Consider the following 17255-nt stretch of genomic DNA (forward strand, 5'->3'; position numbering starts at 1 on the left):
GGGGAGCACTGAGGAAGTGTAGTTCTGTTATGTACCCTAAGAGGGGGAGAACCAGAGTATATGTAAACAATGCTAATATTTCCCACCATGGTAATATCTAGGCCAGAGAAATGATTGTTACTGGCTGTGGGCCATACTGCCTATGTGTGAGTGATGCTAGCCCCTCACACTGTTACAGAGAGTAAGCATGATGTCTGTCCTCATATGGCTTGCATTGCAGCTTCATTAAGAAACTAGTGGGGCATTCTGTGGCATTACAGAAATACCAGGAACGAGACCCACCAAGTTGCTTAGCATCTCTAATATTCATGAAGAAAAAATAAGCTTGGGGCTGGAGAGATAGCTCTGAGATTAAGAGCACTGACTGCTCTTCCAGAGGACCTGAGTTCAATTCCCAGCAACCATGTGGTGGCTCACGACCATATGTACTGAGATCTGGTGCCCTCTTCTGTCCTTCAGGCATACATGCAGGCAGACCACTGTATACATAATGCTGTGGGACAATGGTCTCTACCCTGTCACTTGTATTTTAAATAAACGCTGATTGGCCAGTAGTCAGGCAGGAAGTATAGGCGGGGTGACCAGGTAGGAAGTAGAGGCAGGGCAACGAGAATTCTGGGAAGAGGGAAGTTTCAGTCTGCAGTCTGTCACCTAGACAGAGAGGAAGTCAGACACAGAGCAAGCAAAATGTGACTACCTCACTGAAGAATATACCAAGCCACATGGCTAACACAGACAAGAATAATGGGCTATAAGATATAAGAAAGAGTTAATAAGAAGCCTGAGCTACTAGGCCAATCAGTTTATAATTAATATTGGCCTCTGTGCATTTCTTTGGGACTTAACGTCCATGGGAACCAGGCAGGACAGAAACTTCAGTCAAATCTTAAAAAAAAAATAGAAAGAAAAAAATAAGCTCATAGGGTAATCGACACTCCCCACCCTCAATTTTGAGAGAGAAAAAAAAAAACACTGAAATTCTGTGATAATAATGGGAAGAAAACCAAACTGAATGAGGACATTGGAGGAATCTTCCTTTGGTAGTATCAACAATAATATATTGTTTATGTTGCTTGTATTTCCTGGAAAAAGCACCCACTTTAAATTCAACCAAAAGTAAGACCAGGTAGAGGTTACACTTGGGTTTAGGTAAATGGTGTTCTTCTTAGTCTTAGTATAATTAGAGAGAATGACACTTTAGGGAAGTCCATCTTAAACGCACACCTCGCTTGTGTAAGCTAGCGGCGATAGTAGGGGTTGTTGCAGAGAAGGTGCTGCTTCTCCAGCTGAGCAAGAGGCACCGAGACAGAGCACTCTTTTAAAATGGATCTCAGAACTCTTTTATTAGGCTGGCAATCATGTTTTAGTTCAAGTGAAGCAGTTCTTAAGAGCAAAAGGAACATATGGGAGTAAGCTATGTACAGTTATGGTATTTGAATACCAGCTCCATAACATTCTTGGGAATACTCACTCATGGGAAAGCGCATTGTGATATAGTAGAAACACCACCTCTGCCCAGCACAGGCATGAAGAGTGAATGAGATGGTAAAGTGAAAGTGCTCAGTTCAGTGGCCGGCAGACAGCAGTGCTCTAAATGCTGGTCATCATCTCCCTTCCTGAGAGACGTCCAGAATGACAGGAAGAGCAGGGGGATGGAGAACACCTGCAATCCCAGGAGCTGAGCGGCTGAGGCAGGAAGAGGGCCAGGAATTTAAAACTAGTCTAAGCTTTAGGGTAAGATCTTGTCTCAGGAAACCAAAAGAAGATGATGAAGATAAAGAGGGAGAAAATGGGGAGGTGGAAGAGGAAAAGGGAAGGGAAAGGAAAGGGGGAGGAGTGGTGGTGCAAAGTTCTCACCAGGGATAGATTTCTAAATCAGTTTTTATAGTCAGGAAATATGAGAGCCCATTTCAGGAAAAGTCAGGTAGTAATACAACTGGGAAATTTGTAAAATGCCAATATGGTCAGATGACTATCACTTCAGCCTGTCTCTGTCTCTCTCTGTCTCTGTCTCTGTCTCTGTCTCTCTCTCTCTCTCTCTCTCTCACACACACACACACAAACATGTACAGATATTGTGTGTGTTGTCCCTGATCCATATATATGTGTGTGTATGATTTATGTGATGTATATACACAAACATACACACATACACACACACATACACACATATTTGTTTTCTTTGCTTCTGGTTATTCTTTCTGCTTTCTTCAAATAGGTTCCTCTAATTTCTGGATTTTATCTCTCCTTTGCTTCTCATTCTTTCTTTCTTCTTTGTGTTATTCCATTATTCTGTTGCCCCTAATCTGTATTTTTCTTTACCTTTTTATATCTTATCCTTTCTAAGTTATTGAACATAAGAAAACCTGCAGGTGAGTCTGTAAACTGTGATGACTGTCTTTGATGCCTCTCTATCCATTCTTTCTGTAGCTTTCCCTAGCAAGGCCCCTGACCTTCACTGATCTGCTTCCTCTGCACCATGTGTTTGCCCCCTGCACCAAGACAACCCTCTTATTACAATACTGCTCTTAGTTACAGTATCATAGACAATGAGGTTTATCCTAGGCATAATTATTGCTAATTAAAAACTTTGCCCAACACCTGCTGTGATAACTTGCAATATACTTAGCATTGGAAATTTTTTCAGTCTCTACAGAGACTAAATTGAAAAAACAGAAAGAAAAAGGAGTGCATCCAAGCACTCAAAAAACAAAGGTGAAAATAATTCCTTGATTTCTGGGCTTTACTTTTCTCAAAAGTATTATAACTCCAGTCAAGTGAGTGTAAAGCCCTGACCTCAAGAACAAACACATTTTAGATAGCAGAACATGATAATGTATGTTTTGTGTTGGGCTTCTTTGAGACTTTCTCTGCTAAATATACTGATTCACAGTATTCTGTTTTGATACTTGAGAAAAATAAAGCAAGTAGATTATACCTCGTAGTACATGGGACTATTTTAGTACCATCAATTTGAAACTAAAATCTATTTAATTCTGAAGGGATTGTGTGCAAGGAATGTAACAATTTCAGGTAAATCAGTTCATTCTGGCATTTTCACTTTTTTTCCGCATTGCATCAGATTAAATGTAATTTGCAAAGCAATATGAGCTCCATTGTATACATTTACACCAGCACAGACCAAGCTAACCAAAGGGTCATGTGATCTTGACAGTGCCCTGGCAGCTCACTGGGGTTGCCACCTGTTACCCAGGGCATTCTGTTCACAGTTGGTACTGCGCTTACGGTCTGAATGACTTTAAGGAGCCCATAAAAAGTTGACTCTTGAAAATAGTGTTGGTGCTCATGTAGGAAAACTTAAAATTTATAGACATTAGAGCTGTGAATGTGGCCCAGTGGCGAACTGCTTGCCTAAGATTAATAGATATTGATTGTATCTCTACAAATTAAAAATTCAGTTAAGTTACAAATGTATAATTATCATGTCATTATATTTAGTATAATGAATTATATAAAATTTATTCTTAGAACATTGATGTGATGTGGGGTTGGGTTTGTCAAGTCAGCACTGGGTCATGTAGAGTCTTAGGACATCCTGGAGTGCCAGAGATTTGAAAGTACGTATCTAAGTGGAAAAATAGGGAATTATTTCTCCAGAGTAGCATGAATTTCTGGACACAAACTGGAGGTACTGGTTTAGGAATAAGACCTTGTTTTTCACATCCTCCATGAAGCTACATTTGATGGAGCCGCTGCACAAAAATGTGGATACTGCCACCCTCTTTAAATAAAAAGTAATCAGAACTCTTTCCTGAAAGAAATCATCACATGTAAACAGCAGAATGATAACGACTTCATTTTGTTGTTCCCCATCTTATATTTTTAACCCTAAAACACTTATGTGATTATATTGAAAACAGGGCCTTTAAGGAGATCACTAAGTTAAATAACTCATAAGAGTAGAGCATTGATCCTTTAGAATTAGTGTTTTTATATAAAAGACATCACATTCCCTGGTGTATGCGTGTGTCCATGCGAGTGTGTGTCTGTGTGTGTGTGTGTGTGTGTGTTAGATACACAAGAAGAAGATGGTGGTTCCCTTACCAGGAGCCAAATCTACCAGTGGCTTGACCTTGGACTTCTACCCTCCAATTGTAAGAAAACAAATTCTTGCTGCTTAAGCCACCCTGTCAGTGCTGTCTGTTCTTTGTCTGAGAAGACCAAGAAGAGATTTCTTAGTACTGGGTAGGCTCTGGAGGTTCAGGACATGCCCACTGCAGGATCAAGAGATGCTTTCAAGGCAATCCCAATACTGGTAACCAGGGCTATTGCTTTATGATGTGGTTGTGTAAGTCTGGAGAGGAAGGGAAGTGTCCAGGACTAAGTGCTACTCTTGTGGAACTGCTGTTATTTAGGTCCTGTCCTGTACAATGCCTAACCTTCTTCTGAACATACCTACCTAATCTTAAAAAACATCTCTTTGAAGGGGCAGCAGTTTATCAGCCACCTAGATACTGCACATACCTGATTGGTCCAGCCCCGATGAACTATAACCCCTCATACCTCAAGGTCATAGCCAATGCCATGGGCCTTACACATCTGGAGAAAAACATAATAGAAGACTAGGGAGAGATTGTCGTGCTTCAGCTGGGTAGTCATCACTGCATAGCGACTGGTTTCTGGTGACTAGAAAAGTTACAACTGAGTTAGAATCCAAAAATTTTCAAATCAAAATTTAACTTTATAGTTATAGATTTTCAGAAAATGACTAGATGACACAGATGTGTTTATTCCACCACAGTTGCACTGTTAATACTACCTTACATTGCTTTGGGACACTTGTCATAACTAGGGAACCAAGCTGCTACATTACTGTTATCTAAGTTCATACTTTATTTGAATTTCATTAGTTTTTTTCCATTTCCCCTTTCCTGTTTCAAGACCCCATTTTGTTTTTAGTGTTATATTATACTTAGTCATCTTATTTCCTTATGTTCCTCAGATCTTTCTTAGTTCTTCAGATTCCCATGTTTTTGATGAACTTGACAAATTTGAGTACTGATTAGCTAGTTCATTAAATTCCCATTGGTTTGTTTTTTTCTGATGTTTTTCTCTTTATTGGATTGAAGTAGTGTGTTTTTGAGAGAGAAAGGACACACATATGAACCGCAGTCCTCCTCATCTTATATTAAGGGTCTATGCTATTGTACTTTGGGTACTATTTCCTAATGGTCACATATTAAAGGATAGTGAAATCATTAGGAGGTAGGATTCTGTGGAAGATCTTTAAGTCACTGGAGCATGCCCTCAAAAGGGAGTGTCAGAATTTAGGTGCTTTTGTTTTTATTTTACTTCTTGGCTCATAATATAAGTGGTTTTATTTCACCATGTATTTTCTATTATTGCAATCCATCACCCCCACCAGAGGTCCAAAGAAATGAATGGGCTAGTCCACCAAACTATAAGCAAATAAGACCCCTGTTGTTTTATCTCAAAGCTGACAAACATACTATCAACATGACATATTATTCATAGTGCTAGAAGTAGTAATCCTCCTTCCCATACTATACTTTATGATGTAAGTCACTTTAGTGTTAACAAAAAGCTCAAGGTAGTCAATTTTGAAACTAATTGCATTTTCAGTTTAGAAGCCGCTGTTTAAAAAAGTTACTAATAGATATTAATTATACAAATAAACAGGTTTCATTATATCATTTTCATACATGTACACAATGGATTTCAATTATAGTCACCTATTATTCCCTCTTGTTCCCCCTCTCCACCTGGTGATCTCTTTCCTCTTCCTAAGTAACCCTTCTGCTTTTCATGCCTTTCACTTTATTTTGCATACATATCAGAGACTGCTATAGTAGGCCCAGAAAACTTTACTTACATATTTCATAGAACATTTAAAATTTAATCTGCACAAATTAGAGTTGGATATTAGCAGCTTTGCAGCATGCACAACATATATTTGCCCTCGACCATCAGCTGTTTCTGTGGGATGCCTGGAAGTGTACAGGCCTGCATACAGAGTCGTGACCAACTTTAGAGTTGTGAGAGAAGAATGCTCCTGGCCCAATCTGGGCCTTAGGGTACCACAGGTGCTTGGACCTCCACAGTGACTTGAAACACATGCTGACATGGGGGTATCTGGGGTTCTGTAGGCAGGCGTCAGGTTCTGTCTAGGAAGCAGTGTGGGAGCTGAGCTGATCACAGCCCATCAGAGAATAGAGAGCCTTACTCCTTTCTCTTCCTGTCCCCCGTTCCCTCCTCATGGGCACATAGGTATAAACTTTACAGTCATCTTTTGTAATGTGCCCCCTTCCATGTAATTTTTCCATCAACATTTATATCAAACCCTGTAAGTGAAGATCCCAGTCAGTACCATTGTTTCCATGGGTAGGCAGAGTTCATGTCTACACAAATGTTAGGCCTTGCAGGATAATGTGTCTTGAGTCATGTATTGCTATTAGAATTGTCCCATCTGTACATACTAGGACACATTTTTATTTTTAACAGAGACACAAAAACATTTTACCTATCAGTGGAGTACCATGTAATGTTTGATATACATATGTATTCAAATATTTAAATCAGATAAGCATTTTTATCTCTTCAAACATTTATCATTTCTTTGTGGTAAAAACTTTCAAAGGTTTTTTCTTAGGTTACTTTTTCTTTTTAAATGTGCAGTATATAGCTACTCTCTATAACCTCCATGTTGCAAATATTGTAGTGACAAGAACCAACTAAGAGAAGCTCTGACTCATCTGGCTAGAGTCTAATCATGCAAGGCAGTGCCATGCACCTGCCCTCATAGTGAAGGCCCAGAAATGGTGTGGAACAATTCTGTATCTGTCAGTTATGTTTTAAATAAACGCTGATTGGCCAGTAGTCAGGCAGGAAGTATAGGCAGGATAACCATACAGGAAATAGAGGTGGGACAATGAGAACAGGAGTATTCTGGGAAAAAGGAAGCTCTTCTTGCAGTCCTGCCCAGACACTGGAGAGGCAAGATGTGACCTGCCCCGCCGAAAAAGGTACTAAGCCATGTGGCTAACATAGATAAGAATAATGGGTTAATATAAGTTATAAGAGCTAATACAAAGCCTGAGCTAATGGGCCAATCAGTTTATAACTAATGTAGACCCTCTATATGATTTTCTTTGGGATTTACTGGGTGTGGGAACTGAGTAGGACAGAAACCCAACAAGCAGGCCTTCATGTTACACAGAAGCCTGAGCCTTTGCACATGGATGTGAACCTCAACACTCTGAAATTCCACAGTGGCTACTGAGCATGCAATTGTATGGTAATTGTCATGAATTCACATGGTAATTCCATTGAAGGTTATATTTGTCTTCTAAACTTGTCTTATGGTACCTTAGTATAAATAAGCACAATCAAGATTATGCCACAGTTTGTGAGAGAAGCAGGAAACTACCTGGTAGGTAGATTACCCTCCATAATGTGGTACTTGGTCATAAAGCACAGCAGAAGAGTTCATAGCCCAGCAGAAGAATATGACTTCTGCATGTCAGTAAGATCAGGCCACCCTGGGGCTACTTCTCAGTGAAAGCAAACTCTTGTCCCCCCTTTCCCAGTCCTCAGCTTAAAATGTATAAAGAATCAGTAAAGAGCTGGGGTATTTGATATGTCTCTTAGTTGCTGCTGCTTTTCCATTATTGCCATCATCTTAGCTTGTAATGTTATTGTCCAGGAGATCTGGAAATGAAGATACGAGCAGAATCCCATAGATGAGAGGGCATATGGAATATGTGATCAAAACCTGGGAGGCCACTGACTATCGTTGTGATCCTGAACTCATCATTTAACATCTGATACTGTGTCTGAAATCTGATAAATAGTACCTACTATTTTTGTCCCTATTCCTTTGGAAAGATTTTAAATCACAAATAAATATAATTTCCTAGGCTGTTCCTTTCTCTGTGGGTACCACTTGTCTCCTGGGATTCTGTCCATCACCAAAAAATTTATTGTTTTCCCCCAAACCAGGATGCTTCTACTCAAAAGTCATCAGGGTCATTTCCTTGCCTTCACACTGAAATCTAGAGCCTAGTTTAGTGGGCAGACTCTTCCAGATCTTCCAGAGTCTCAGCGTAGTCTCTAATCACAGCCTCCTCCTCTTCTGATTATTTTCTGCCTTGTAAGAGTCCACAGGTCTTTACAGACAATCTCCCCTTTGCTAATGGAGGCCCTCCCTTTCTTTCTACTCAGTGATGACCCTAGTTCCATGTATGTTGAAAGCGCTTCCTGTCCCTACCAGGCCATCATCATCTTGCTTAAGAACCCTGGAGCAGTCACTCTAATGGCACCTTTAGATGGCCTTGTGGATTTTCTTTGTGGGAAAATGTATATTTTATTTATGTTTTAGTATATAAACTGTTCATTTTTAGGAAAGGATGGCTCATTGCTTAAGTTCTTTGATCTTTTCCATAGCCCCTGTTACTTAGTTAGACATCTGTGCTGCCTAGGAAACCAGTACTATGTCTACTGATGCTTTTAAAAATCTACAGCTCCTCCATGATCACCCAGCCCATCTTGTGTCACTGAGACAGTGGTAATATATGCTGAAAAGTAACAGTCACAGGGACATGGCTTGCCCTTTGGAAAGTGTGTTCTGAAGTCTCAGCCAGAAGCACCCTCAGGAAGGAGCCGAAGCTCCCAGGAACCCAAGCCCTAACTCTGAACCAGTGCAAGGCTGGGCAAACAGGTTTCAAGTTTGACAGCCTGCACTTTAAGCATTGGCTTCCCCATTTGTTTGCTAAGTGTTCAAAGAACATATACTTACCTTCTCTTAACCCAATTTTCTCATATTTTAAAAAAATGAACACATAGTTCCTGCCTAATATATTGGGTTATGAACAAGGTTCATGTGATGGTCTTAGCAAAGCACATGTGGATAAGGCTTAGCACACTGTGATGTTGCTCGCACCATAAGCTCTGTGCCTGGGCCAAGCGCTGCCCTTCATAAACCTGGAGCTCTTTGCCACTTATCCCAATTTTTTCCATGCTTCATGTGTTGGATGAAAGACCTTCTGAATTTACTTCTAGTTGGCTCTTGCTGAGTGTTAATTGATGTAGCTAAGTGATGACTGATAAAGTTATGGCTTGTCATAACAATATTACCCCCTTCTAGAAGTTTCCACAACAGCAATAAAGACCTACCTAAGGGCCTTTCCAAGAAAGGCTGCAGAATGGAGAGATGGGCCTTTCCTGTTTGCTCATGGCTGTGTTCATCCTTCTGTCCCATACAGTGTACGAGGCTCTAGCCAGGCTTCTTACAGAACAACCCCATTCTCCAGACCCATAAAATCAAACTGCTCAGGAGACCTTGGGGATTGTTTAGCCCTTCCTTATTTATAACTAAGGAAACCAATGCCAGAGCAAATATCAGAATTCATGATCCCTGACACTCAGACCAACATCCACTCTAAAATCTTACTGGCCACATCTGGAATGTGTGTGGGTCTCAGAAACTTAGCCTTTCCATGAAAACAAGAAGAAGCAGCACACAAAACATCAGTGCTAGTCTAGTCTTATTAAACTACCTTTCTAAATCACAATCTAACAAGAATGCTTCAAGCTAAATAAAAGAATCCTGGAATACTCTTTTTCACTGGAGAATATAATTTTGCTTCAGCCACAATTTAAATTGATTTAGTTGTGAGCACAGCATCTGAAGTGTGGAGCGCATTCTGTTTTCACCATGATACTTGTTTTGACAGTGATGCATTTCAGTTGACATAGCTGAAATCCTCATGTAATAAATCTCTGCCTGAAAATTAATCATGTTTATAATATTCTGAGAATTAATAACACCCATTGCTCAAATCATTAACTTAAAAAAGGAGCTTCCAAAATCTGTTCTCGGCAGTAAGGGACCACAAATAAATGAATGTTTGATAAAATAATCCAAGTAGCAGTTTAACAAGCGTAAACTGGAATGTGGCTGCAATAACACAGAACTATTGTTTAAGGGTTGGCAGAGGCTGATGAGGTTCTTATTCCAGTTATGAAGCAGGCATCCACATGCATAATGAACTGCTCTCTGAATTATTAATGTGTTGCTTATTTAGCCTCATCTGTCTAGAAGATAATGTATCCTAACTCTAATGAGTGATTGGTTTTGTACATAATTACAGTAGCAGCAGTAGTGGGGAAATGTGTGCCTTCAACGAAGGAGTTCTAAAAATAAAGTCATCACATAAACTCTGATGTGGTTGCATTCTATCAAAATCAAACCCGAAGCATTTGAGAATTCATAATAAATTACAGGAGACAGAGTCATTATTAACATCATAATTTAACACAAAAGGTTTTACTTAATCATTCATTACAGATCGTATCTGTTCAAACATGTATAAATGAGTTGGGTTGTTTTAAGATGTTAGCAAAGACAACTGTTTTATGGCCACTCAGCAACTGTGGTTTAGAAGGTCTGGGAAGGGAGGGGAAAAGTGAAGGTTGACAGAAAAGGGTGATTATTTATGCCAACTTTGGAGTTAATTAAAAAGTTTAAAAAAGAATCCTTTTGTGTGTATGTGTACATATGTACACGTGTGTGCACATGTGTGTAGAGGCAGAGGATGACACTGAATGTCTTCTTCAATCACTTGCTGTCTTATTTTTTTTTTGAGACAGGGTTTGTTTCTCACTGAACCGGGAGCTTACTGATTTATCTGGGCAGCACTGCACCCAGATTCTTACATGGGAACTTGGGATTGAACTCAGGTCTTCATGCTTGTGCAGCAAGCACTGTGCTTACTAACTCAGCACCCCAATCCTTTGTATTTCTAAAATGTGCATATCTGGGATTTCTCAGACTTTGTTTTTATGATTTCAAGTGTATTTGGTTTGCTGGCTGTAAAAGAGTCTGGATCAGGTCTGCTCATCTAATGCAAAGCGTTCCAAACAGTCCTGACACTTGTTGCTGACAGTGGCCACTACTGAGCTCCCCAAGAGTCTAGAAAGGGGTCTTTGCTCATTTGTTGTTTGCTTTTCTTGTCTTAGCACAGCACATTATTTATGGGATATAAGTAAACTTCCCAGTTATCAGTTCTGAGTGTGCTGTCATTATCCTAGAAGCTATCCTTTATAGTGACCACCTTGTATTTCCTCCTTCCTTCTTCAAAAAGGGACTGACTGTGAACCTATCACAGTGTGTTCATACTTGCTTGGGAAGTTTCAGGTTGGCTGAAAATTATACTGTGTACACATGTACATGATTCTTTTTAAAGACCCTATTGCATATATAAATGTGCGTGGGGCCTGCGCGCGCACATACACACACGCACACACAGTGATTCAGCAACCTGGAAGAATCTATTGCCCTCTGAAACCTAAAGCACTTTAAGTTTATTCTCACACCAGAAACCCTGAATAGTTTTTCTGCCATGATTCTAGAAACACGTGATTTCTTGGGAGTTTCCTTTTTTGTGTAGGCAGTTCCTAAAAGTGTACAATAGTCCTCACGGAATTCTCCTTCTTGGCCTGTAGCTAGGAATGACACCTAGAGGCAAGCAGGGGAAATGGAAGAATGCTGCCGATTTGAGGTACAACTACTGTTTATGGTCCCCAAAGCTACACTCCTCTGAAGCAGTAGATTGCCTTTGGATGGTTGTGCTGCTACTAACTCAGTTCTAGCTTCATAGTGGCATGGAGCTTTACTGTGTCTTTTCATCCAGCACCAGACCAACAGTTCCACAGGTCCTTCTGGTGAAAATAGACACCTCAAGTGGAGACGATTTCCTCATATCCAGTTCGGCTCCTCAGGAAGCAAAAAGTGAGATGATTCCTCAGAGCAAGGCCCTAGCTGGCACCTCACAGGAAAACTGGGTTGGAGGGGTAAAGGAAGAAGCCACATGAGCACTCAAGACATCAAGAACCTCTCTAGGATGGTGGGGGTCCAGGGCAGAGTCAAACAGGCTCCTTTAAACCTAGAGGCATCTAGTTCTGAAGATGTTCAGCAGAAAGGTAGACGATGTTCCAAAAAGGTTCTGAGACAGAATCCAATTAAATAGCTATGGGTTGTAGACCAGGCTGGCCTTGAATTCACAGAGATTCTCTTGTCTCTGCCTCCCGAGTGCTAGAATTAAAGGTGTGTGCCACCATTCCCAGTTGGAATTCTTTATTTATTTAATATATTTGGATGTCAGGTGGAGCTTCATTTTCAAGAAGGACAAGAAGCCACTGTTGGAAAAGGCAGAAGAAATCTTTAGCAGCAGTCAGGACAATTGGATGGATGCAGAGCCTCAAATACGCTCTTATACCAAGGACCACCTTGCCCAGTTGACCTTTGTTCTTTCCCTCTGTGACCTGATTAGCTAGCTCCACAAGCACCCACTCTCCCCATGGAGACCTACTTTTTGTACCCGTGGATGCTATAGTTAGTAAACCTCATTAGCAGCTGGTCTTAGGCCTGTCATCCTACTGATGACAAAGGAGACTATGGTACAGAACGAGATATCATGGGAAGCCCCATTAACCAATGTAGGAAGATCACAGTAGCCTGATCTTTTAAAATCCTGTGTAGAAAGTGAAGCCTCAAGTGCCAGAAATGGGTTACATCTAGTTGAGTCATTTGCCAAAGGGGCCCATGGAAACCCTCAAACATCTTAGGCTATTGCCAAGGCTATTAGTTACTTTTCACAACCTGATAGTAAGACCTTATCTCACTGAACACACAGAAGTCAAGCTGTGCCCAACTACAGTCTTCACCCCCATTCACTAGTGTTCATGGGACTGGAAGGTACCCTACATGCTACCAATAACCAACTACAAACACAGCAGTCTACAACAGTGACCTGCCTGTGACGTGTGCTGGTTCAACAGTGACACAAACTTCGTGGGAATAGCCAGTCACTCTCTGATTGTATTTAAGGCCTACTCCACGAGATGGAACCCATACTTGACGGTGCTCAAGTGGCCAAGAACCTAAGTCTGAATAAACTGTGGACCTAGGAAAAAAACAAATACTATTGTTTTGCTAAAGGAAAACAGCAATACAATGACTCCTCATGACATTCTGCTATATCCACAGATAAGTGTCTCATTCAACCATCATCAGAAAAGCTTCTTCTTGCAGTAGGTGGGAACTAAAGGAGACCCCCAATGACCATGTGCAGAGAATAAGAGATTTTGGAATACTCAGCCCTAAATAGTATTAAACTTCTTCCCTACAGGTTCAGGGAACTATGTAGAAGAGGAAGAAGAAAGGTCCTTAAGAGTAATAGGGAATGAATGATTGCAAGGAAACTGTCTTCTAGACACAAGACAACTAATGTACATATGAACTTAGAGAGACCGGCAGCATGCACAGGCTCAATCCAGACAGGACTCTAGTGCTAAAATGGGGAAGTGAACATGGACTTCTTAACCAAGAAGCCATCTCCAGTTGATAAACACTTGCAAAGGAAACATTAGTTTCTCCAATGGAGTCTCACTGGATACATTAACCACACTTAAGGGCAGGCCCCATGCCCAGCAGTAGATGGCCAATATAAAAAACTCAATGGTATTTTTGTAGACTTTTTTTTTTTGGTCTCATGGCTTAGTTTGAGCATTTTTTTTTGTCTTACTGGGATTTTGCTAGTCTAGTGTGGTTTCTGATTTTGTGTTTTTATGGGTTTTGCATGTGTGTGTTTGTATGTGTGTGTGAAGTTTATTTGGTTTTGTTTGCCTGTTTGTTTTCTAAAGAGAGAGGAAAAAGAGGACATGAAGTTGAGTGGGAAGGAGAGGAGGGTCTAAGAGGAGTTGGGGGAGGGGAAATAATGAACAAAATACATCCTATACTTGTTTTGTTTTTTGTTTTTCAAGACACGGTTTCTCTGTGTAGTCCCAGCTGTCTTGGAAGTCACTCAACAAACCAGGCTGGCCTCGAACTCAGAGATCCACCTGCTTCTGCCTCCAAGTGTTGGGATTAAAGGTGTGTGCCACCATGCCTGACTTAAAAAAAATTCCATTAAAAAAAACTCCTGGGTAGGTGAGTGGCATACTTAAATTTCCTTTTTACTTTGAAGCTATCTTCACTGTAGTTTTTAAGCCAAGGGGAAAGAAGGGAGACAGGAAATCTTTTTTTTTTTTTTTTTTTTTGGTTTTTTCGAGACAGGGTTTCCCTGTAGTTTCTAGAGCCTGTCCTGGAACTAGCTCTTGTAGACCAGGCTGGCCTCGAACTCAGAGATCCACCTGCCTCTGCCTCCCGAGTGCTGGGATTAAAGGCGTGCGCCACCACCGCCCGGCTCGAGACAGGAAATCTTAAGGGAATTGCTACCATGCTAGTGTGAGAGGGTGGGGCAGAGTCCAACGTGGCATCTTCATGGAGGTAGGGTACTGGTAAGATCTGAAGTATTTTAACAGCTAGAAGTATTGCAGCCTGGTTGTGGCAGGGAATGGGGCTAAGGTAAGTCTTGCCTGCCTCTGGCTTCATCCCCCAAGAGGATGTAGGGGGAAGAGACTATACAGTTTAAATAACTTCACCTGAAGACTCGGAGCAGCCAGGTCTAGGAGTTTTTGGGTCTGGGAGTCTAAGCTCAAAATGGAAGTGAGGGCTAGAAAAACAGGGGTGGGGGCTGTCAAAAATAGCTGCTCGCTGATGGACTGTGGAGAGAGTTGGGGAGAACTGGGAGGTACCCAACGGAAGGCCTGTGCCTCTGGACTTTCATACCTTGCTTCCTCTTCCTGGGTGGCCTCCCCCTTTTAATGGCAGAGAGTGTCTCATTTATGAACCTTGTTTTGAAATGGCTCAGTGGCCTCTCTGATTCTTGATTCTCTTTTTGCTCACTTAGCAGTTGAGTACTGCTGAATGCCAGACCAACCAGAAAGAATCTGTTGCTTACCAGCTCTGCCTGGATGCTAAGGCGCTTTTTCTTCCTTTCTGTATCTTGATCCAAGCGGGGCACTTCCAGGGTGCTCAGACCACAATCCAGATGGCCATTTGTCAAGTACAGGGTGAGCTGAGTCATGGCTAGCTGATCACTGTATGAGAGGTTGAGGCCTGTTGTCCATACCTGGTTAAAACATGAGCCAGGGAAGTGAGGGTATGATGAGACAGGAGAAGAAAGAGAGCCACACCAGTCCTAACTAGACCAAACAAGTGTCCAAGGAGATTCTCGGAGTAGAGATGTCTTTACTTCTGTTTCTGCATCACACAGCTGAGGAATGGAGCTTGTTTCTCAGTAGAACATTTGTGATTATATAGGGAGTTTAAAAATGACAATACCTGGCCAAGACAATCTAACAGAGATATTGGTGATGTCTTTTGCTTGTGGTTTGTTATTTCAGAGGTAGACAATACAATGTTCTCTACTTTGATTGGATAAAAGCTAAAGAGGGTGGTAACTAAAGGAAATACTGAACATCTACTATGTGTTTAACTAGCAGTGACAAAATTAGGTCAGGAGCCACCTCCTCCTCCTTTAAGTTTGTAATTTCAAATTCCCATGAGATCCCCAGTCCAACTTAGCTGAATGCTCACGGCAGAGCCTGCAAGTCACTAGAGTCAGAGATAGAGGCTATAAGCCATGCCATCAAGATAATGGATCCACATATACTCAGTGAATCACAGCACAGAGTAATGTGTGCTATAGCAATAAATATGGAAGTAGAAAGGACAGACTGGGTTTGTTTGGTGGAATCAAACTTCCTATGAAGGTGACATCTGAGCTTTAAACTAGTAATACAGCCATGGTTTGCATGGACTAAGTACATATGGTATGCTAGGTACTTCACAGATTTCTCTGATCTTTCTTGTTGTTTTTAAAACTGCAACCCATGCTACAGATAAAGAAACAGATCCAGGAGGTCCCTAATTCCACATAGTAAGAAAGGGTTAGCACTCAGATTTTAGTCATATCTGTCTGGCTCCAAACCCACTCTCCTCCCGTGCACCTTCAGAGGAGATGCCATTGATGCTGTACCAATCCTCCAGCCAAATTAAAAGTCTAAGTTGCAAAGGATCAGAACATGTTCTTGTTTAATATAGCCTATGCCATGAAGTGTCTTGTGGAGAAAACATAAAATATTATATTTCTGCAGCATGCTGTAATTATCAGTAATGCATTTTCACTGTAGGAAGTTGGAAACGAACACATTTTCATGAAGATTTGATTAAATATTTTTTCCTCTTAGAAGGCCTACAAGTGCCCCACTCACCAACTCTGTATGTTAAAATACATAACACATCTGCCCTAGAGTGGACTCCTCTCAAACAAATCTAGCAGTGAGTGACTTGAGTAAGCATTGAATGTAAATGGCATCATTATAAGAATATTAAGGGGTCAAGCTGTCAAGGCCCCTTGCTAAACTGAAGCTAATTTCAGGATCATATTCACACAGTAATCCTCTTTCATAACAGCAAATAAATCACATTTGCAACAATTGTTAAAAACTAACTGCCAAGTATCTGCTGCAGTTGTAAATATCCTATTTGTCAACTTAAATATTTACTGCTATATGGCAATACATGTAAATCAGATGGGGACAGCTCCTGTTCCTCTGAAGAGGAAGTGAACTTGCTCTTCTTACACATCCTTCTCCAGAGTTTCTCTTTTCATGCTTTGGTGCTCTTGATCAAAGGCAGATGTATATACAAAAGATTGCTGATATTTATATTAATGATATTAATGTTTTGGTGGTAAGACTTTTGGTAAGAAGGCAGCATAGTCTAGGGAAAAACAGAACCAAGGAGTGGGAGCACTGTATGTGTCCTCACAAGCAGCACACATTTAGACTAGTACTGATGCTCTCTCCACCAGTGTCCTCAAGTGTCAAGGAGCAAACAGTAATACCGACCACATGGGGCTTTGAAAATCAAACAAAAACCCTACACACGCATAAAATTGCCGTATAGAGTTGAATACAAATGTTACTTACAATTATTAAGCATTCCCTTTAAGAGGACTAAGCACAGTGGTGGAGCCCATAATCCCAGCACTCAGAAGCCTGAATCAAATGGGATCACAAGTTCAAAGCCAGCCTGGACTAATGGTGGGAGATGCTGTATTTTAAAAAGTAAGATTCTTAGGTGGCACATTTTATGTGACTCTCAGATAGTACCATCTCCTAGCAGGTTTGCCCCATAGTGTCAGGTTTGGGGCAATGGTGCTGCTATTCTAGCTCCATTTTCCTGGGGATACTGAGAGAAAGTCTGTTTCCTGCTTGCCTGAGATGATAGAGCATGGGCCAGAGCTCTGAATTTTCTAGAGGTCGGTAGTTTTGCTTCTTGCTTCCCCAGGCTGCCTTAACTCCTTGGTTCGCAAAGGAGATAGAAT

The 17255-nt window shown here is 41.0% G+C and overlaps 1 protein-coding gene and 1 non-coding gene across 4 annotated transcripts in view; one reads left to right on the forward strand and one right to left on the reverse strand.

Annotated features, from left to right (window-relative positions):
• Positions 1–17255, reverse strand: part of Iqch (IQ motif containing H) — a 194021-nt gene that overhangs the window by 21955 nt on the left and 154811 nt on the right. Inside the window, exons 18-19 of one of the 3 annotated variants that reach the window (XM_038323379.1) lie at positions 14823–14993; positions 4525–4560 (exon numbers count right to left, since the gene is read on the reverse strand). In XM_038323379.1, coding sequence (XP_038179307.1) covers positions 4525–4560; positions 14823–14993 — 207 coding nt within the window. Of the gene's footprint in view, positions 1–4524; positions 4648–14822; positions 14994–17255 lie in introns of all 3 variants that reach the window. The other 2 variants (XM_038323378.1, XM_038323380.1) reach the window with 2 other exon arrangements.
• On the forward strand, positions 2526–2659 carry LOC119810982. Its single transcript, XR_005284903.1, has one exon. It is a non-coding gene; the product is annotated as a U4 spliceosomal RNA (small nuclear RNA).

Source organism: Arvicola amphibius, chromosome 3 (assembly GCF_903992535.2).
Source record: "Arvicola amphibius chromosome 3, mArvAmp1.2, whole genome shotgun sequence".
Classification (NCBI taxonomy): domain Eukaryota; kingdom Metazoa; phylum Chordata; class Mammalia; order Rodentia; family Cricetidae; genus Arvicola; species Arvicola amphibius.